Consider the following 24113-nt stretch of genomic DNA (forward strand, 5'->3'; position numbering starts at 1 on the left):
GCTTCCAGACCTACTCTTAGTAAGGAACTCCTAACTCTAGCTCTTGTTGACATCATTACTCATGCACAAGCTTGATTGATGTGATTGGCAGATGATGCCGGAATGGTGGTAAAAACCTCCCCTATGATGATGAGTCACAGGTGACAGGTCTTTGCTGGTGAGTGCACTACACAAGTGCTATGAAGGATGCATGATGATTAATAAATAGCCTAAATGAATAAAGAGGAACACAAAGCAAATACTGTAGCCTAGTAGCATAATGAAATACAGTAGGCCTATTTTTGCAGTTTGAAGCAATATCTTTGCAACAGGTTTTAAATTAATCTTTAAGACGACACATAGGCCTACATTAGCAAAGAGGAGAAACAATTTGATTCACAATAAAACGTTGCATTTAGTTTACATGCAATGAATGGTGTTGGTTGTTGGTGGCATTATTGCATCCCTTAATTACAAGGCACAATTATTCCCTCGCGATTGACAGCTCCTGTAACCACATGTTCATTTCAAAACATCGGCATTGTGACGTGAAATGCCACAAAAAGCACCTTAGGATTGTTTGTGAATAGGTCTTAGCGAGTTAGGAGTTCTCTCGACTTTTTTTAAGCTGTCCCAGACTTAGGTGCTACTTTTAAGGCTAAAATGCTTTGTGAATTACTTAGTCAAAAAAATTAGGAGTTTTAAAGTTACGAGGGACACACCCATTATTGGAAAATTCGAACATTCTTCGTGAATACAGCCCCTGGAAAAGATACCATTGACGCCTGTCAAAAAACAGGTTAGTCTGAGTTTACCCCAGCTAGTAGTAGACTAGTGACTTAACATTATATTTAGTCGCTATAGTTAGCACAGTCTCTCCATCAGAAACTCACCGTGCCTTTCTGCAGCACCTCACAGCTGGGATCAGTCTCCTGCGTCCCTCATCTGATGTGTTGTATTTTTTCAGGTCAAACTCATCCAGCACCTCCTCAGACATCAGAAGCATGTGGGCCAGTGCTGAACAGTGGGCAGGAGACAACTTCTGTTTGATGTTCTTTGGTGATGACAAGTATGTCTGAATTTCTTTCTGCATGGAATCATCCTTCATTTCAAATAAGCAGTGGAAAAGATTGATGCATCGTTCAGGAGAGAGACCTTCTCTGTTGAGCTCCTTCATGTACTGACATGTTTCCTTGATGCTATTTGAGCTGTTGTGTGTGCGGCTCAGTAGACCTCGCAGAAGTCTGTGATTGCTCTCCAGAGAGATGCCCATAAGGAAGCGAAGGAAGAGATCCAGATGTCCGTTCTGGCTCTCCAAAGCCTTATCAACTGCACTCTTCAGTAAAACATGTAAGTTGTCTTTTAATCCTAGTGCTGATTGAAGAGAAGATAACATTGATGGATTGAGTTCATCTCTACGCTCATCACTGATGAGGGATTTCAGAGCTTCAAGGTTCTCCGCCAAATACGAGTGAAACACAAACACAGCTGCCAGAAACTCCTGGACACTAAGATGCACAAAGCAGTATACCTTCTTCTGTTGAGATTCCACAGATTCTGTCTTGAAAATATCAGTGCACATGCCAGAGTACACTGAGGCTTCACTGACACCAATGCCACACTCTCTCAGGTCTTCCTCATAAAACATGAGGTTGCCATTCTCTAGACTCTTGAAAGCCAGTTCTGCCAGCTTAAGTAGAATTTTTTTCTGCGATTTCAAGAGCCTCCTCTTATCTGTTTCTTGTCTTTCTTGATATTTCTGATCCTTTCGAGTTGTCTGGACCAGCAAGAAGTGTATGAACATCTCAGTCAGAGTTGTGGGAATTTGTTGGGTGTTGTCCTGTCCAAGCATCTGCTGAAGTACAGTGGCTGCAATCCAACAGAAGACTGGAATGTGGCACATAATATGGAGACTCCTGGATGCCTTAATGTAGGAGATGATTCTGTTGGCCTGACTCTCATCACTGATTCTCTTCCTGAAGTATTCTTCCTTCTGTGGGTCATTGAATCCTCGTACTTCTGTTACCTGGTCGATGTATTGAGCAGGAATCTGACTGGCTGCTGCTGGTCGTGAAGTTATCCAGATGAGTGCAGAGGGAAGCAGAGTTCCCTGAATGAGGCTCATCATCAGAAGATCCACTGATGATGTTTGTTTCACATCAGACAACTTATTGTTCTGTTCCAGATCCAGAGTCAACCGACTCTCATCCAAACCATCAAAGATGAACACAACCTGACAGTCTTTGTATTCCTCACCATCATTCAGCTCCTTTAGCTCAGGGTGGAAGTCCAGCAGGAGCCTGTGAAGACTGTACTGATCACCCCTGACTAAATTCAGCCCACGGAAAGAAAGGGGGAACATAAAATCTACATCCTGATTGGCTACCCCATCTGTCCAATCAAGAATGAACTTTTGCACTGAGACTGTTTTTCCAATGCCAGCAACACCTTTGGTCATCACAGTTCTGATGTGCTTCTCCTGTCCAGGTAAGGGCTTGAAGATGTCATTGCAGTTGATTGGTGTGTCTTCTGTGTTTTGAGATCTGGATGCTGACTCTACCTGCCAAACCTCATGTTCCTTATTCACCCCTTCACTCTCTCCCTCTGTGATGTAGAGCTCTGTATAGATCTTATTGAAGAGTGTCTCAGCTCCTGGTTTGATGATGCCCTCAGATATGCTCTCAAACCTCATCTTCAGACTGGCTTTGTGATTCTTTATAACTCTCCTCAGGTTTTCGTCTGTTTAAAAATGACAAAACAAGTCATTAAAAAGTAATAATGAAAGTCAATAATAAAAAATACTGAATGTATTCATACACATAAACATACTACAAATAGGCCTATATATATATATGTGATAACATTACTTTACTTTTCAGAAAAACTGATAAAATCAATAAAAAAAGGTAAAAAGCCAAAATGTATACTCACCTAGTTCCCTCTTTCTGCCTGGTGTATGTTCAGTGTGCAGGTGTCTTCTGCTGTTGATCAAGCCTGTGTGTTCACCCTGTGTGCTCATATCTGAGTGTTCATCCAGAGGAGGCTGTAGAGGAGGTTGGGTTCTGCATGTCTTCTCACACTGGGGACAGACTTGGTCTCCTGGTAGTCCAGGCTGCTCCCAGTAGCTGCTGATGCACTGCCTGCAGAAACTGTGTCCACAGGTGGTGATGACTGGGTCCCTCAGTACCTGCTCACACACTCCACACCTGGACTGATCCTGGGTCAGATCAGCACTTAATCTGCAGGTACACCAGACAAAGAATACTTGGACAAATTGCTCCTCAGACAATCTACTGATTAAAATGTGCAATATGCATTATTTTATTCTATTCTGAAAACATATTCAAGTCCAGATTTTTTTTTTCACCACAAAGTCTAAAGGTTAGATATTTCCTCATTTTTCACTTAAGGCATTAAGATCAATTTCCAAAAGATTATTTTATATTCCTCTTTTCAGTCAACTTTAGCATGGGTGCCAATACTTTTGGCCATCACTATATTCCATCCCATGACACTGTTTTACTGGTTTATTTCACAAATAATCTGGACCTGCTCTATAAGCACCTTATGCATGTTTGGAATTGTTTTGAGAGCCTATTGATGTACCTCAGAAAAAAGGAATGTCCACCACATCCAATATTTGTGAATATCTTTAAAGGAACACGCCACCCAAAATCAGTAGTGATATATGTTCTTACCGTAACTTTCACGAGTTGAGTCGTACCTCTCCCGCGTCGGTAGGTGCACTCAAACGCTCTGTCGCGCGGCGCGAATGTGTTAGCATGTTGCTATGCTAGCGGGCTCTGCCGTGGCCGTAGAGAGAGGCACATAGCAGTATTCAAACACCTCCACGTTTTACCTACTTAAATACAGTTGCACGAGTAGTTGATGAAAAATGTTAGGGCACACAACATGAAACGTGACGATTTTCCAAGCGAATAAACATGAGAACTACAATGTGTGGCGCAATAGCACTTGGGAGTACTTCGACCTAGCGTGGTAATATTATTAACACCTAATTGTAGATCCTATCCACCACAGAGTTTAGAATCCATGCTGGATCGACCCTCAGCCTCTCCCTCCCCTCTGAGCGAGAGAGGCACACACACTAGAGATGCGCTGATGGGCTATTATTTCAACCATAACTGCATAGCAAAACTTATCATCCATCAGCCATCCATCAGCACCAAAGTTTGTTGACCAATTTTCAAAACTGCACCTGCCCACCATCCGCTGGTTGTTTTAATGTAGGCTATATGGGTGATGCAGCGCTGCTGACGTGAGGCTAGAAAGCCCTTGCCTGTTCTAGAAAGACTGATCTAATGCAGCAAATATATTAAAAGGCAAAAGTCGTACATTGGCTAGGCCTATCCCCAGAATATCAGCAGCAAACTCAGTCTCTGTCGCGCAAAACAGTCTCCAAATAAAACGCACATCGGCCTGTTGCCTATTCTGCAGCTTGTGACAATATATCGTCCAAAATGCTTGATTGCATTGCATTCTCCACATTTTTATCTACATTTTCATGTACCACATCAGCATTTTTGTTCAGTGAATCTTTTGTAAATTGCTTTACAATTACCGTCGGGCCCTTGTCAGCAGACTTCGGCTTGCCTCTTGCCATATTCACTTGTCTTCCGATGTCATTTCTGAGTCATCTACAGATGTTCACCTCCCTAAATAGAACCAACTTCAACCTGTGTTATATCCTAGATGAGACTGCCTGGGTTATTTTGTTTAGATATTAGCCTATATATAAAACACATAATTGTAGCCTACCATTCAGGGAATAGGCATTTAAAAGAGAGACAGAGAGTGATATGACTAAGAAATGACATCGGGCGATGGCAGTGCGAGATGTTCAGAACGTAAGAGCTAAAACTTCTATAAACTCACTAACATCCACAGCGGAAAAAGAAGGTAAGAAAAACTCGGAAAACTTAGATGTGTAAGGCAAGCAAGCAAGTTTGGCGGTTGTTACTAAATATGTGAACATGCACGTTGCATTGTTGTGCGGTGGACTTTCAGAATGAATGGAGTCGGAGTTTCTTTAATATCGAGGCGTCATATTTGTCAGATGGCCTGCTATAAAATGAATTGCGATGTCTGTCTGAAAAAGACGCGCTCGTGCAGTCAAAATGAATGGGAGTCTTCAGAACAGGCTTGTCAGTCAACCTGACATAACAGTGTGTAAAGTAGCCTATAATGTGAATGACTTGTTATTTTATCAAGGATTTCTTTCTTTTTGCAAAAAATAAAGTACAATAGGCATTAATTAGTAGGCCAGGAGCATGCTGAAATTATGTGGCAAATTGCGTTTTTTATTACAATGATAAAATTGTAAAAGGACGTGACCGAAGCTGAGGCAAGCCAGGCAATAGGCCTATAGGCCCGACGGTAATTGTAAAGCAATTTACAAAAGATTCACTGAACAAAAATGCTGATGTGGTACATGAAAATGTAGCTAAAAATGTGGAGAATGCAATGCAATCAAGCATTTTGGATGATATATTGTCACAAGCTGGCAGAATAGGCAACAGGCCGATGTGCGTTTTATTTGGAGACTGTTTTGCGCGACAGAGACTGAGTTTTCTGCTGATATTCTGGGGATAGGCCTAGCCAATGTACGACTTTTGCCTTTTAATATATTTGCTGCATTAGATCAGTCTTTCTAGAACAGGCAAGGGCTTTCTAGCCTCACGTCAGCAGCGCTGCATCACCCATATAGCCTACATTAAAACAACCAGCGGATGGTGGGCAGGTGCAGTTTTGAAAATTGGTCAACAAACTTTGGTGCTGATGGATGGCTGATGGATGATAAGTTTTGCTATGCAGTTATGGTTGAAATAATAGCCCATCAGCGCATCTCTAGTGTGTGTGCCCTCTCGCTCAGAGGGGAGGGAGAGGCTGAGGGTCGATCCAGCATGGATTCTAAACTCTGTGGTGGATAGGATCTACAATTAGGTGTTAATAATATTACCACGCTAGGTCGAAGTACTCCCAAGTGCTATTGCGCCACACATTGTAGTTCTCATGTTTATTCGCTTGGAAAATCGTCACGTTTCATGTTGTGTGCCCTAACATTTTTCATCAACTACTCGTGCAACTGTATTTAAGTAGGTAAAACGTGGAGGTGTTTGAATACTGCTATGTGCCTCTCTCTACGGCCACGGCAGAGCCCGCTAGCATAGCAACATGCTAACACATTCGCGCCGCGCGACAGAGCGTTTGAGTGCACCTACCGACGCGGGAGAGGTACGACTCAACTCGTGAAAGTTACGGTAAGATCATATATCACTACTGATTTTGGGTGGCGTGTTCCTTTAACTGAACTTATTAAATGTAGCTGGATATTTATGAACGCATGTATGAATGCATGCATATGTGAAATGACTATTGTGGCTATATATAAAAGCCTATATATATATATATATATATATATATATATATATATATATATATATATATATATATATATATAGCCATAATAGTAATATATATATATAGCCACAATAGTCATTTTTTCAATAGCCATATTTTGGGTGGCCCGCGAAGACCCAGTGGTTGTCCTGTCTGGCCCACTTGGTAATGAAGTTGAATAGCCCTGCAATAAAGTGTATTCCTACTAGCATATCCAATAGTTTTCTATAACATACATCTCTACATGGTGTCCATCATTTAGTTGGGGTCCATCTCATCCATCCAATTTCCTATTGTGTGTGTGTGTGAGAGAGAGTGTAGAATTTCATATGACTGACATGTCTACAGACTGATGACTACTCACTTTAGTCCTGATGGAACTGGTTCACTGCTGAATTTGGGCATATCACCCATGGACTTATCACTCTTCATGGACACACAGCTGGGCACTGGAGATGGAGGTCTGTGAGTCTGTGGGCTGGTTACATAAAGAGACAAGAAACTGAGCTGCACTCTAAAAGTTGCCGTTAATTTACACAGGTTCACAGTGTTGTAGTGCCGTTAATTCACAGGTTCACAGTGGTGTAGTGCCGTTAATTTACACATATTACAGTAGTGTAGTGGCGTTAATTTACACAGGTTCACAGTGGTGTAGTGGCGTTAATTTACACAGGTTCACAGTGGTGTAGTGGCGTTAATTTACACAGGTTCACAGTGGTGTAGTGCCGTTAATTTACACAGGTTCACAGTGGTGTTTGCCGTTCATTTACACAGGTTCACAGTGGTGTAGTGCCATTATTTACACTGAAAATGATACAAAACATATGTATTCAATATTCAATATCTGAAGAAATATACGATAAAACAGATGAAAAAGTATCCATCAGTAGCTGATCAGTAAACACATAGAAGGCAGCATTTTATCAAATAAAGATAAATTTATCAGAAATTACCAAATAATGTTACAATCTACTTTAAGTAAGCAATTATTAAACTTACGGACGATGCCTTTCGAAGGCTTTAACATATGGGATGTAGAAAGATGATAATTCAGCAAATAACTCAAAATGTGCTGCTGCTTATCAAGATGGCTGTCCTGGTTGCTATGGCTGTCATAAATCAAACAATACACCATAGCTGTCCTAACGACTGCACATCAGAAAGAACCACTAGATGGCACTAAACTGCCTATACTAACTAACTAAAATTGGCAGAGGCAGAACATTCACAGTGGTGTAGGCAACCTGCTGTAACCATGGCAGTGTATGGAGTTTGCCACTTCACAGTAATGCACTGTTAAAATAACAGGAAAATAATGGCAACCCTACTGCCAGTTATTTATTTAACAGGGAAATATTTCAGAGTGTTGATAAACTCATTCCTCTGTGGAGTGATGTGTCAATTTCTTCACACTTACAGTAATATTACATCAGCAATACATACAGTTAAGAATAGGGATGTAACGATTACCGGTATAATGGTAAACCGCGATGAAAATGTTGATGATAACAATTACCGTTTTCATTTTAAATATCATAATTATCACGGTTGATTACCACGGTGTGGAAACCGCGTATTTAACCCTTCCCAGCTTCCAGAATAAAGGAATCACATCTACTCAGTAACATTTTTTTACCCTCCCTCAGCACCCCCTCTATGAGCATCCCCAGGTGAAAACGAGTTCCAGCATACCTGGTTAAAAGTTGCATTTTTGATAAGGTGTTGCCTATATTTTTGTAATAGTAAACACTGTCACACTTTTTGAAACTATTTCAGCTTGTGTAGGCCTATCAGTGCTTTCTGAACATATTGAACAAACTTTTAAAAATACCGCGATAATGCCGAAAACCGGGATAATTTTGGTCACTATAGCCGTGAGGTTAAATTTTCATACCGTTACATCCCTAGTTAAGAACAAAATTATTCATACCCCTGGCAAATGTTGATTTAATGTTGATTTTCTCTTTATCAATATGTTTGTTCTGACTGAAAATGCCACTGTCATATGCCAAAAGGTTGAAAGACAATGTGGTAGAAACATGTAATCAAAAAAATAAGCGTGTTTATCTTTGTCCAAAATGGTTCATACCTTTTCAAAGTAATCACTGGAAACATCTTTATTAGCATTCAAAGCTCTCAAAATGGTTCTTATAATACCAACCAAGCCTCTCCATGTTTCCACAATGATTGTAGACCGCACCTTTTAGCTGCAATTCAGGTTTTGAGGCAGGAACGATTATTGGCCATCACTCTGGCCTTGTATTCACTGTTTTGATGGATTGAGGTCTGGACTCTGGCTCTGCCCCTCTAAAATGTTGATATTGTTCCCTGTTAACCATTTCTTGACTTGTTTGGCTGTATGTTTTGGATCATTGTATGGTTTAATGGTCCAATGACGCCTATTGACGCCTATTGGGGCATCTTTCCTCCAGAATCATAGTGTAAACTCTTGCTTTAGTGTTACTGTTTACTTTGAGAAGGTCCCCCTGGTTGAAAAACATCCCAAAAGAATAATTTTCTCATCCTCACAATTGAAATGCACATGGAGTCATTGGGATTTAATGCTTCTTTTTTATGCCAATCTCAGGCCATGTCCTTGGGTCAAAAACAAATCCAGTGAAAAGCTAAAATCTTTGTCCAGATGTGCCTCATGGAGGTATTATATATAACTGGAGAGAGTGACTAAGTCCCGCCCCCATTCATTTCAATGGCCCATGCTAGGCTAGCTACTTCAGCCAAAAAAAAATGAAATTGACCACAGCCATCTTTACGAAAATGGCGTTTCATGGGTGTTCGTTTCCGGCACCAGCTAGAATTAGCCTATTAGATTCCACGTTACAGACGGAGACAACGTAAGGTACAACGGTATGTCGTTGATGAAGATTGGACATTCCCTCAGAGGAAAAGAAGTTGTTCGGGAACGCGCTTCACCTCGTTATAAGCGCAAATTCATTTAATTGGTTGGGATAACATTTTGGGAATGGTGGTAAAGTTTGCCCTGTCTCTGAAGTCCTAGGTTATTTAATGTGATGTTCATATGTGATAATAAACGATGCGAATCAATATTGTGTCACTTTAGGCTTCACAAATAATGATCCCTAAATACTATTTGGACAGGTTGTAGGCCTATTACGCAATAGGCTATCCAACGAAAATGACTATTAATTAAGTAGACATGGTATGTAAGAAACATGTGGATAGCTGGGAGTTTTGCTGCACCCAGTGTGAATTTGCAGCTTGTTAAGCCTAGGCTACATTTGCAGGCAGACGAAATGAAGCCAACGCAAGTTAAACTTCCGATAGAAGCGCACATCCCTCAGGTATTGTGGTTCGAGCAGGCATAGAGTCTGCAACTGTTGTTGGACATTTGGCTTTTGCCTCGACTAGCAGCCTGAACATTTAAATCAAATGCATAGCCTAATCATGTCAATGTTGCAAGAAAGTAAACGAAATAAGTCATTGACATTTGTTTCGTTTTAAATCACTTGGGGAGACAGGTTATGATCCAGACGTTGCGTTCTACAGAACTACAGCCTGTGCGTTTTAAAATAGTCTTCATACACAACGCAATGAGTAGGCTAATAATTGGATATAGGTCATTGCTATGCATCTGCCAAAGTGTATGGTCATAGTCAGTTACTTTAAGGTAATTACTTGGCACCCGCATATACGGCAAATAATAGCCTAATATGACAACATTAACATTTTTCTTTTATTTACCACAAAGTCCGGTAATACAGCCTAAACCATGAAGGCATTAAGTCAAGTATCAGTAGCTTAATCCAAGTAGTTAGTTGTTTTATTTGTCGTCTTCCAGAAATGCAAACCAACATGGAGGCGCGAGGACGCTCGTGCCCAACACTAAACTCGTGCATGAGCTGTCATCTACCAATCAGCATGTAAAAACTGGTGCCGGAAGTTGCAACCATGTAACGCCATGTTTTCAAAAATGTCGGCGGCCAAATGCCATGCTAAGTGGCTGAAGCTAACCCTTCAAATCCTGACCCCCTGATGTGCCTTTATAAAGGTTTAGCTGAGTTGTTGTACATGTTTGGAGAAGAGTGATCCATGATCAGCATCCATGATGACCAAGTGATACATTTTGGAATGGCGTGAAAATTTCAACCACTAAAACACCATTGACTAATTTCTGGCGGCCCACCACAATATCGAAATTGATCAAATTAATTTTATTGACTCCGACCCCCACCCCCCCCCCACAAATACAATTCAATGATCCGTTGCCTAGTAACGGGGGCGCTGGCCAGATGCGCCGCTCTGTTTGGCCTATTTTTGTTTGATTATTTTCTAATATTTACATAACTTGATTTACATATTTTTCTGATTTGTATATTTTATTCGTTAACATATCAACTCGTTCGTTGTTTTTGTTGCGTTTTTTTCCTTTCCATGGTGGTTTTTTGTCTGTTTTTGCCTAAGAGACGGCATTCCATTGAAAGTCCGTTATCTCCGTAACATTAAGGCCTAGAGCTACTATCCAACTCATCACGGACTCAGTGGCTGTTTCAGTCGGTTGACTGTCAGTTGGGAGTAAGACTCCAATCTATGAACTTAAATGGCTGATGTAGTCGGTTGACTCTCAGCTGTGACATCGGTGGCTGATCTAGTCGGTGGACTGTCAGCTGGCCTAACGCAGGAGAAGGACGCAGCTTGCTAGCTCTCTTTGGACTGTGTCAGTGTGAGCATGCCTTGCTGATGTTGGCCCTACGATACACTGCCCTACAACTTTTGCAGTTGTCATCTTTCAACGCGGCTATCAGCGAAAATGTGCTCGACCTATGCCGGGCAACGGGGATATTACGCAGGAAACGCTACATCCATCGAGGATCCGGCCACACTGTCATCAAGCCGACAACAGAGGATGGTATCCTCCTGTATCCCTGTGTCCCTTCACTCAGGTTCAACTCCTCAACTCATCTTCCTGGTGCCTGTCAACAGCGATGGTCTGATGAGCGCGTCTCACCAGAGCGTAGGCCAACTGGCTCTGTCGTGGTAACTACCATCTCATCTACCGAAGTTCTACCCCAGCGATTACACAGCTAGAGTTGGACTAAGTTAACACAGACTTTTCTTTATTTTAATTTCTTATTTATATATTTTATTACTTGTTAATTTTTGTTTGTTGTCTGTCTTGTATGTCTACCGTTACGTGTCTCGGGTACGCTGGCGATTACGCCGCTCCATCAGGCATCTTTTGCCTGATGGCCTGTGCAGGCGGCTAAAGCTACTGGCCGCTACTCTCGCTGTATAAATTCTCAGTCAGCAGTTCAGTTCTCTGACCTTTTTGTCAAAAAGGCCATTGCTACTACCATGTCCTCAGCCTCCTCTGCCTCATCCAGCCCAGATGATATGGTTGCTCTTCTCCACTCATCCTGCTCAGACATTCTTGATATGGTGGCTCCTCTTTGTCACAAGCGTCCGAAATTTAAATATCAAGTCTGGTTAGATGATGCCTCCCGCTCACTCAGGCAGGCCTGCCGGAGAGCTGAAAGGAAATGGCTAAAAGACCGTCTTACAGTCTCCCATGACATTTTTAAATCTACTTTAGCATCCTTCCAGGCAGCCGCCAAAGCAGCCAGAGCTAAATACTTCTCTGATATTATTAATCAACATGCTAACAGACCCAAAATTCTGTTTCACACTATTAATCAAATCACCAACCCTCCACTCTCACCGGCTCCCTTCACAAGTATTGATGCTTGTGAGAAATTTAAGAAATTTTTCATTGATAAAATTGAAAACATCAGAGCACTGTTCTCTGGATGCAAATTCTTTGAATAACTACCGCCCCATTCTCCCTTTCCTTTCCAAGGTACTGGAGAAAGTAGTGCTGGCCCAGTTGCTTCCCTTCCTGACTGAGCATAACATCCTTGAGCCCTTCCAGTCAGGTTTTAGAACACTCCACAGTACTGAATCGGCTCTGCTAAAAGTCACCAATGATCTGCTTCTCACTCTAGATTCAGGTCAAAATGCAATCCTGGTTCTATTGGACCTCAGCGCAGCGTTTGATACTGTGGACCACAACACCCTCCTTACCCGTCTTGAGGACTGGGTAGCATAAAGGGGACAGCACTACTTTGGTTCAGCTCCTACCTCAGACACAGAACCTTCTCAGTATCCCTTGGTTGCTCCTCTTCCTCCTCAGCTCCTGCTTCCTATGGGGTCCCGCAGGGCTCCATTTTGGGCCCTTTGCTGTTCTGTTTATACATGCTCCCCCTTGGTGACATCATCCGGCAATATGACATCTCTTTTCACTTCTATGCTGATGACACCCAGCTATACCTGCCCTTAAGATCTGATAACTCCATTCAGCCTCTTCTGGATTGTCTCCAGGATATTAAGTGCTGGATGAATAATAACTTCCTTCAGCTAAATGATAATAAGACAGAGGTCATAATTTTTGGTCCTTCTAAAGCTAGACCCCTGATTGAAGGAAAATTAGCCCACCTCTCCTCTTTTGTCAAGCCACATGCCAAAAATCTAGGTGTCATCCTTGATTCAGAGCTCTGTTTTAAAAGGCAGATTAGTTCTGTTATCAAGAGTAGCTTCTATCAGCTGAGAATTATTTCCCATCTCAAACCCTCTCTGTCTCCCATGGACTTAGAAACAGTAATTCATGCATTTGTTACATCCCGGTTAGATTATTGCAACTCCCTCTATCTTGGTCTCCCCCAGTCCCAACTTTCTCGTCTGCAATTGGTACAAAATGCAGCTGCTAGGATGCTTACTGGCACCAAGAAATACCAACACATCACCCCTGTTCTGGCCTCCTTACACTGGCTCCCCGTTAGCTTTAGGGTCCACTTCAAAGTCCTTCTGATTGTTTATAAGGCATTACATAGGTTGGCTCCCTCATATATTTCAGACCTCCTCCATCCCCTCTCAGCATCCAGGTCCCTTAGATCTGCCGACAAGGGTCTTCTCTCTGTGGCCTGCACCCACCTCAAGCAAAGAGGCGATAGAGCTTTTGCGGTAGCAGCCCCACGTCTGTGGAATTGTCTGCCCCCAGATGTTAGACTGTCTCCCTCCATCACCACTTTTAAATCAAGACTAAAGACCCACCTTTACTCCTTGGCCTTCCCTGCTTCCTAGCTGTCCATCTCTCTCCTCTCTTCTTCATATTCAAGTGTCTTCTGTACTGTTGCTATTTATTTGTTTAGGGCTGTCTATTTGTCTATTGTATTTCTGTATTTGTCTTGCTTCTTGCCTTTTATATTTTGCTTGTTCTGATTTGCTTTTATTTTTATTTTTTAGCCATATCCTCTGTGCAGCACTTTGGTCAGTGGAAACTGTTTTAAATGTGCTCTATAAATTAAATGTACTTACTTACTTTACTTTACTTTTGTCTTGTGCGTCAATTGTTATTTTGTAAATGTGTTTGTTTGTCTTTGATGTCGCGGGAACGCTGGCGACTACGCCGCTCCGTCCGGCATCTTTTGTCTTTTTGTTATCTGTAGTGTTTATGTAATCTCGGCTTCATTGAAAATGAGGGCTTCCCTCAATGACCCTCCGAGAATAAATAAAGGTTGAATGAATGAATTAAAAATTATGTGGGAAACTGCAATGGGACCTGGTGAAATTCTCAAAGTAAACAGGGGGCACATTGAGAATTCCGGAGGAGAAGATCAGGCTGTCTGCCGAGAGATCTGCCCCAATAGGCGGCATTGGACCAATAAACCACACAATGATTCAAAACATACAGCTAAAACAGAAGAGATCACGTGACCTGCACTAAAACCTGAGCTCCGCTTGCAATCCGTATATTTTATTTATTTTTCAATAGCAAACTTAATCCTACAGTGTTTGGCTTAATATATCCCAACCTACTCACTGATATACCTTTTATGCAGACAGGACGGAAAACTGACATCAAAATGTTTAGCACATCAATTAATCCACTATAAGGTGATCAATAGAGCCTATGCAACACCTTTTAAACATTTTAAAATTAATCTCTGTCAGACCCAAACTGGCCCAAACTGCACTCTATGCCAAAACTCCACAGGCACCTTTCTTCACATGTTTTGGGATTGTCCCACCATAGCTATATTCTGGAAATATGTTATTCATATGCTGTCTAAATTCCTTGATACCAATCTTATACTAGATCCTTGTCTCTGTTTATTGAATGATGATTCCTCACAATCCTTAATCCTTAGTTATGGTTCAAACCAGATGCGAACCTCAAATGTTACTGGACTAATTCCTTGCTTAATATTGCAGCATTAGAAGAGACTACTGCTAGACTGAATAAAGCTAGCTTATCCACAGTAAATGCCTGGAAGGGACTCTACATATCTATTAAAACCAGGGCTTTGAACCGATTTCTTTTTCCAATCGGTTCGTTCCGAACAGAAACGGAATTATAACGTTTCCGGTTATGAGTTCCACCAATAAATTGACGTTCCCGAACCGGTTAGAACAAAAAAATACTGTTCCCGGAACGGTTAATTTCGTTCCTGTCAGCTTTTTAATGCTATCGAATTAGGCTATGTCACATCTTTCCCATCCAGCTTAAACCAAATTTAATAAAATTACAACCATTATTAAATAATAATAATTATATTATTATTAATAATAATAATTAAATAGGCCTACAATTATTTCAAATGTGTAGTTTATTGTTAAAAGAAAAAATTTCCACACAAACGTAACAACATTATTAAGACACTTGGTTATGCCACTCGGGCAGGCGCGCCTGCAGGTGTACGTCCGTACGCACTGTGCGTACCATCACTCAACAACGAGATAAAATTTACCTTGTGTGTGTGTATATTCACACCATATTGGCCTACCATACCTTTCCAACTATGCACAGTATCCCATTAGTTGCATGCCATCAGGCTATTTACAATTTTCTATTGAGTAAAGTTAGTGAACACTTATCAAAATTAACGCGCACACATGTTTGAGCAGGAGAGAATATGCACGCAGGCACGCATAGGCTACTTGTTTTCTTTTACTCGGCTTTCTATATGGTTAGCACACAATGTTGAGCTAATTCACTAACTCAATACTCATCATGGATATCACAAGTTTAAACAACGAAAACAGAAAGGATGTAGGCAGCAAAGCTAGAGGAGCTATTCAAGATGGGCAAGAACGAGGTTGGCTAAGCAATTGGTGTGCTTGTCAGAACGACTGCATTACAGCTGTTTAAAGCCAGACGTTACAGTAGCTATAACACAACTAAAGGTAGCTTTAGCCTGTATAGGGATGTATAAAGTTGCCCAAATGAATAGGTAATTGTATACGTTGTTGTTGCATTATTGCATGTGGATGTTGTTATGCTATGTATGCACGAACCTAAAGGAAAAATACTGTCCACGCGTGAGCGTTTTTTTTTTTTCGGGGGGGGGGTGATGGGTTTGCGTACCATAGCATTAATTCCTGCAGGCGCCCCTGCACTCGGGCAACAACAAATTCCAACTGTCGGGGGAAAAGGCCATCCAGTAGGCCTACTCATACCGTAACAAGCCATCTGTGCATTAGGCAAACAGAGGTGTTGGCGCCATTTAGCCAAATGTTCGCTAGTCCATCATTAACGTGGAGTCGACAAATATAGCTATTGTTATTGTGTTTGGAATGAGCGTTTTAATTAACGATGGATCGTCATTTACCTCTTATTTAAGATGTGGAGTGGAGACTTTGTAATCCACCGCTCTCTCTGATGTGATGTCACACAGGAAGTGAACCTCAGCCGTCATGGTAACGTGCGCAGGAAAATAATTACTTTTTTTTTTTTAGTTAATTAGGCAACGAAAACTTTGAGGAACGAAATAAAACCGGTATTAACCGGTTACCATTATTTTTAAATAAGTGTTCCTGTTCCAGAACATAAAAAATAATAACGTTTCCGGTTTCGTTCCTGTTCCCTGTAAAATACAAAAAGTTCCCGGTTTTCGTTTTCGTTCCTTGAACCGGTTCAAAGCCCTGATTAAAACACTGTGTGATACAATGAATTGCTTTATTAATATGATGTACTTGCTAACTGTTTTGTCTATTGTCTGATCTGCCCTTTTGGTCATTTTATGTATTCCTTTCTTTTCCTTATTTTTATGTTGCATTTACTGTTTGTATCCTGTTTGCAGAAAATGTGAATAAAAAGCATAATCAAAACAAAGCATACAGCTAAACAAGGCAATAAATGGTTAACGGAGAACAATATCAACATTTTAGAGATGCAGAGCCAAAGTCCAGACCTCGATCCGTCAAAAAAGTGTGCACAAGGCCAGAGGGACGGCAAATAATCTTTCTTGACTCAAAACCCAGATTGCTGTTCAAAAGGTGCAGTCTAGAACTAGAATTGCGGTTCCGAGGAACTGCAAGAGCCCTGTGGTCTTGCTGGATCAAACCCACTAATAATAAATAAAGAAATAAAGTAAACTTAAGAAGAACAATAGTGGGCTTGCCATGCTGTGGTCTTGCTGGATCAAACCCACTAATCATTGTGGAGACATGGAAAAACTTGGTAGGTATTATAAGAACCATTTTGAGAGCTGTGAATGCAAATTAAGATGTTTCCATTGATTATTTAAAAAGGGTGTCAATAATTTTGGACACGCCATTTTTCATAAAAATGCTAAAAAAGATGAAAATGCTTCTTTTTTTGATTCCATGTTTCTACCACTTTCATACAACCTTTTGGCATGGGGCAGTGTCATTTTCAGTCAGAACAAACATATTGATAAAAAGAAAATCAACATTGAATCAATATTTGCCAGGGGTATGAATAATTTTGTTCTTAACTGTACTTCATTGTAGAATTATTTTTTCTCTATCTCCTAACCTAATATTTTTTTATCAAGGTTATCAGAAATTCAGAAAATACTCTGCATATTCCTCTGTACAAATTCTACACCAGAAAAGGCCACATTACATGTAACTGTAATCATGGCAGTCTATGGAGTCACTTCTACCATTTTGGTGGAGAACTGCAGACCTCCATAGACACAGCTACACGCCACAGACCAACACACAACTACAAAAGCTTTACAGCTACACAGACAGACTAACACACAACTGCAAAAGTTCACAGCTACACACACAGACCAACGCACAACTACAAAAGGTTCACAGCTACACACACAGACCAACGCACAACTACAAAAGGTTCACAGCTACACAGACAGACCAACACACAACTACAAAAGGTTCACAGCGGTCTAGGCAACTTGTAGCGTGGCTCCTACACATTACCCCTAAATCAGACGTCAGGCTGCAAGTGTTACTGCAAGAAGATAGATTCCCAGTGATTAGCCAAATGAGTCCATAATGAGAATACTCTTATGTCCAGGCTATTTCCCTATAGATGGTAACTACAGATGGTACCTACAGATGGTATGTAAGGGATAAGCTAACAAAACCAGATTTGTTCCGCCCTGAAGGGACCTATTTCCCCATAATTACCGGCGTTATACGTGGCGTATACATTATGCCGCTTATTACACGGCTACACGAAAACGAAAAAATAAACTCCCCACGATGTGACTTTAGCCTAGCCTACATGTATGTGTTACTGTTTCATCATGGCTTTTGCTGGTAAACAAATACAGTAGTTCACAACACAAGCTGAACTTGAAAAAAACATTCTTTAAAACACAGCTGATCAACCATCTACTTTCATTTCTGAATGAAGTTCCAGTAGATAGATATACTTTAATTCAAGTATTTGCAGAGTGATATGAAAGATGTGAATTAGAAGCACAAAACCCATTTTCCTTGACTGTTATATTATACTTATGGTCTGTTATACTTATAAGAACAGAAATATCAAAACACCGAACTTTGGGAAGGCCCATTCAAGTGAATGGAGCAGCATTCTCAGGGCCGGTGTTCCAGTTTAGATGGTGAGCAGTTTAACTGGTGATATTTGCATAAAATCTGTGAATCTGTATGACACATACTGAATGAATGGAAAAAAATAAAGCTAGCGATCTAGCTGGGATTCGAACCACGCATGGACAAGAAAGTTGATTGGATTAGCTTCTACATCGTCTATACCACTACACTACGAGCCGCTGAAATTGATGCCAGATTTCTATGTATATATTGAACTGTTAGTCAAAGTTAACACATGTTAACATAAGTGAGAAATATACGCCCATGTTAACTGGTGCCATCACAATTTAACAAGGGCATATGCAAGCCTCAAAACAACAAAATAGGTTCATCTTTGCCTCACATACCAAAACCTAACTGATGTACAACAAACTGGCATGTCCCACTAACACTTTATTCCGTTTTGGGGGTTAATTATATGAAATACGTCAGTCATGTGCACAAATTATCATAACTTAGTGTCATGTCTCGGTGAAGTCATGCAGTGAGCTGTCTAATGATTTGAAGTGAACACATGAAACTTATTTTCTCCGAGTTAAATATTATTTAATTTGTTGGTCCTAATTTGACGACACAAAATGGTTATCATGGTAGCATATATTACACAATTTGATGAGAGAGTTTGATGACAGATGTTGCTGTTTCAGATTCCCACGTAGCCTAAATTAGAAAATAGTTTAGCCTACTTACTGCTCGTTCAGCAGCCTGTTGCAAAACATTCACTTAGCCTAGATGTTTGCTATAATGAATATCTTGATCGATTGACAAATAAGCTGTCACAACATAGACCTACATTCATTTAATAGGAACACCATGCTATTGCATAAATACAAAATAACCAGTGGTGCAATTGGTTAGCAGGGTGGACTATTGCTGCTAGCTTGCTATTTTAGTGAGCAGTTCGAGGCCTAAGTGATCTTGATTATTTTTGCTTTCTGCACAAAAACGAGCAACGTCTGATGGGGTCATTTGTTACTGTTTGTGATGCAAAATTACTGAGGCAAAATTAATCTGCATTATTCAAGGCATGCATTCGCTGTGTTTGCTCATGTTATAGGCTATCACCAGTTAACATGGACATCAGGATAGCTAGTAAGCTAGTAGACTAGTCTAATAGACTAATAACAAGTGTTGCTCTCTGTGGCGTAGTGGTGATAGTGCTTACTGCTTAGAACATTTTGCCTCAGTGAGACTCATGTTCGAAACCCAACAAAACCTTCGCTGATTTACTTTGACACATTTCCTGTTTGCACAACATTTTGTGTGGATGCTTAAGCAGACATGCATTATACATAGCGATTCCCGCATGTTTTCGGCAAGATCTTGCTTCATATTCTGTCACGCACTGTAGGCTTGTGAAAATGTGAATCTCCAGCACTGGAAGGGCGGAGGCAGTGCAAAGCGTTGTTAACAAGTAGGCAGGGTCTTGTTGAATATTCACGGATTTTATGCAAATATCACAAGTTAACCTGCTCACCATCTAAACTGGAACACCGGCGCTAGCCATTTGGGTGACTAGGCTAATAGGCTAACGTTACCTGACTATGAGGCTGTCTCAAATGGTTTCGTGTAGTACACTATGTGCACTGTGTGCTTACTGGCGGAGTGCGCACATTTTAACAAAATAGTATTGTCTCATATCAAACACTAACTCCGTGCACTTCACGGAAATGACGATCGCAAACATTTTAACATAACTTTATTGGCGTCCTCAACTCAACAGTGACATGGTCATACTGTGTCAAAACATGAACCGTTTATGTTATAACTTGCTTGTACCTCCGTAAAGTCTGTTTTCCACTGCTGCTGCTTCAGCTTTCTCAACCGCGATTTCCACGAGTTTGAAAACGCTCCCTCCCCTTCCGCTATTTGGCCAAGATGGCGTCCGTTAAGGGCGAAAAGTGTCCAGCGTTGCACACTCAGCTTTTTGACCGTTATGAGTGCACCATCCGGGAACTTGCAGCGCCCTTCGTGTCGTTGGAATTGTCAGTGTGAACACCCTCATGCACTCAAATTAGGTATTGTAAGTGCAGAAGTACGCGATTTGAGACAAGAGTCTATATCTCTGATGGCTCAAAGAAATAGCAAACCCAGATTAAGCATAATCAGAAATAGCATTGTTAGCTAGCAACCTGAGGAAGGATTGCATTGCTAGTCTTATGCACCGATTGCTAATGTTAAAGTAAAGTGTTGAATTGCATTCAGTAACCCATAATCCATATCCATATCCACAACGTAAAATAACTAACTAGCCAGCATCAAATCATTTGCAATGTAGGCCTAACACTTGAACATGAACATGGCTAGTAGGAGCTTACGTTACAAAGTGTATTGACGGTAGTAGTATTACCTGGCATAGGCATGCATACACGCAAGGGCTACAAAACTTTTTTTAAATTTATTTAAACATTGTCTTAACTGCAAGTGAAGCGCGAGCATCATCCCGCTGTCTTCTTTTTCATTTTATCCGCCCCGAGTCTTAGTGCCTTTTCAAGGTGATGTCTACTGTCTGCCAAATTTGGGATTGAGGAATAATCGAACAGACCACTGGGAGGTGGGGGAGGGGGGCACCAGAGGGAGACTGGAGAGAGGGCTGCACAGGAGATTCACCTTTTTCTCGACTAATTTGGTCTAAGCCTATATTACTTTTGTATTGCTTTTGCATATTAACATGCTTTATATATTTTATTTGTTATTAATACTAGTAGCCTATTGTGGTGATTTTTCACGACCCAGATTTTTTGGTGCCCCCCCATGCACTTGGTGCCCTACGCGCAGTGTGTGATGTGCGTGTGCGGAGCGCCGGCACTGGGCATTCTTCATCATTATGAAGTTCCGTGTAATAATATCAGTCTAATGGCCACTATTGCTATGAGGTACAAATCGGCAACAGAAAAGAACAGAGGGGATGTGGGGACAGGTATGATGTGTACTGTACCTGTGTACTAACTTACCCTCCATCAGAGTGTGTGGGGACAGGTATGATGTGTACTGTATCTGTGTACTAACTTACCCTCCATCAGAGTGTGTTGGGACAGGTATGATGTGTACTGTATCTGTGGATTAACTTACCCTCCATCAGAGTGTGTGGGGACAGGTATGATGTGTACTGTACCTGTGTACTAACTTACCGTCCATCTGAGTGTGTGGGGACAGGTATGATGTGTACTGTATCTGTGTACTAACTTACCCTCCATCAGAGTGTGTTGGGACAGGTATGATGTGTACTGTATCTGTGGATTAACTTACCCTCCATCAGAGTGTGTGGGGACAGGTATGATGTGTACTGTATCTGTGTACTAACTTACCCTCCATCAGAGTGTGTGGGGACAGGTATGATGCGTACTGTATCTGTGGATTCACTTACCCTCCATCAGAGTGTGTGGGGACAGGTATGATGCGTACTGTATCTGTGGATTCACTTACCCTCCATCAGAGTGTGTTGGTTTGCTGCTTTGTTGCACACAGCTGTGTGCTGCAGACTCTGGTCTGAGTGTCTCACTGTGACCTGCAGCCTCCTCTCTCTCCTGAGAGACACTCATCCTAGCAGCAGTGGGAGAGTCTCTCTAGGAATGTACATGAGACATATGCAGCTTTACGTCTTGTTTCATGTGTCACCGCATACTATAGATTATAGCTGTAGCTAAACATGAACCGCTATCTTTGTTTTCAGTATTCTGACAAGAAGAAGACACAGAACAAACAGAAGATGATGAAAGAAGCTCAACAAACATGCAGCTGTAACTGAACAAGAATCAGTACTGTAGTATTTCTACAAGAAGAAAGAACAATCTGGAATCTTGAATAGAAATGTTAAGGTGTAGGCCTATAGGCTAAAGTAAATTCCTCAGTACAGGTTGAGGTCTTTGGCCATTGTAGTCTAGTTTGCTTTATGACAGTTGGGTCTGGATTAAGTGCACACTCATCCCAGGCCAGGCCCAGGGGGTCAGAGGTCAAGTGTAGGGACCCTAACAGCATGTAAGCACCATTGTCTGCTCCAGGGTTGACCCTTGAAAGACCCCGGTCCCTAACATACACAGCACAATACACGTACTCATCCAGGTTTTTTTTACTACAACCATCTCTTTTATTTTTTGGTGTATAGGCCTAGCTGATCCACTAAAAGGGGCAACATGTGCATGCTAAAGGACAAAGGGAATATGAATACTGATCTGAAGTTTTATCCTTTCTTGGGGTATCCTACTGGCAGACAGATCATTGTCCACACACCTGCATGCCTCCTACTGTATGTCTGCCGCTAACGCCACAAGAGGCCTATGCTTTAACACTTTCACATTTCAGCCAATCAAATGACAGCATATCTAAACTGGTTGTACTGGAGATGTAGGCTACACTTTATGAGGACGCGTCGGAATGAACGACTTCACTATAAAACAAATAATACGAATGACTTCGCTAAAGTATTGGTATGGACAAGTCCTATGGTCCATATTCCAAATCTATTATGCCCTTGCTGGTCATGTGTTTGTTGTTTTATCAATATTAAAAGGCTTTCCTACATTTAATGCAGTAATCTCAATCAAAATAAAACAACAACATAAACATAACATAGATTAATTGACATTTGAATATTTATATTTAATTTATATTTGTCATATGTCATCCTAATGTAAGCTTAATTCGTCTACAGCATCCACATAAGGGTCTTTGTTAACACACAATGTTTAGTTTTATGTTATGTAAAGTCTAGAATGGTTTTAGGCATTCGGTTTGCACACAATGTTCTAGTGATGTCAACTAATTTGGGTTTACAGTGTGACTAGAGCCACCCAAGTGAAAGTGTAATCCCATTATGCCAGTCTCCTCTTATTACAAACTGCTGAAAGGGCCACAAATAGAACTCTTAATTACAAACAGACTTTAAGAGAAATGTACTGAACATCGTCTACAACTCATATGAGGGGGAGGAACTCGCAGTCCTGCAGAGAACTGGATGGACTTGTTCAGTTAGGTGTGGTGCTACTATAAATATCTCTCATAAATGTTTAACTCTTTCCTCACACAAGTGACTGACAAATTACATCACACACACCATGGAAATATGCAAATAAACAAAAATCAAACTGGAATCTTCTGATCCAACCTCCCAGGTGAAAATCTAGTCTTGTCCCATTGATTCAAATACAGAGAATTGTTGATGTTGTCATGAATGTTTAACTCTGTCTAAAGTGTCCAGGAAGAGAAAGCTATAAAGAAACTATCAAAACAACTCCACAGGCTGCATCTTCAATAGAACGAACGACCATTTTGCTTTTATATACTATAACAGGATCAATAGTTGGATATGTATGGGCACTGAGACTGCTATTCTGCTCTTACCTTAAACTCCTATTAATAGGGCACAAATAGGACATTACATTCACACGTTATGTACAGTCACCTCTAAACCTCAAGAGAAATGTAACGATAATTGCAAACAGTTCAAATTTAGTAAACAAAGGAACTTACAGTTTTGCGTTGTATTCTCTTGAATTTCCCCTGGGGATCAATAAAGTATCTATCTATCTATCTATCTATCTATCTTGTCATTTCCTTGAGTCTCAGACGCTCCGTGTAGAGAACTGGCTGGACTAGTTCTGTATCAGGAGGTTAAGGTGTGTTCATAATATCAACAACAAAGCAACTCATCTTGCCATGAATGTTTAACTCTTTCCTCCTCATTCATTTATGTCTCTTCTAGCCTGTTATGCAGCACATGTTCCAGCCCCGGGTCATTGTTACCTTTCATTTGAGACCAAGATTATGTTTCTACACAAAGGGGTTCATATGCAGTAAGCATTTGATTGTCAGTATGCATTTTGGATAACCAAAGTCCTATGGGGAGTTTCCAT

At 41.0% G+C, this 24113-nt stretch overlaps 1 protein-coding gene across 1 annotated transcript; it reads right to left on the reverse strand.

The window, feature by feature from the left end:
* Positions 1 to 868: 868 nt before the first annotated feature.
* On the reverse strand, positions 869 to 23810 carry LOC143116943 (NLR family CARD domain-containing protein 3-like). The gene is made up of 5 exons (XM_076278346.1): positions 23731 to 23810; positions 21688 to 21827; positions 6764 to 6877; positions 2911 to 3218; positions 869 to 2718 (listed from the first exon to the last, which is right to left on the reverse strand). The coding sequence occupies exons 2-5, from the start codon at positions 21801 to 21803 to the stop codon at positions 869 to 871; spliced, it is 2388 nt and encodes a 795-aa protein (XP_076134461.1). The 5' UTR covers positions 21804 to 21827; positions 23731 to 23810.
* Positions 23811 to 24113: the final 303 nt, after the last annotated feature.

Source organism: Alosa pseudoharengus, unplaced genomic scaffold (genome assembly GCF_046254945.1).
Source record: "Alosa pseudoharengus isolate Yale_2024_CS ecotype anadromous, Long Island Sound unplaced genomic scaffold, YU_APseudo_1.1 YU_APseudo_1.1_scf_1, whole genome shotgun sequence".
Lineage (NCBI taxonomy): Eukaryota > Metazoa > Chordata > Actinopteri > Clupeiformes > Clupeidae > Alosa > Alosa pseudoharengus.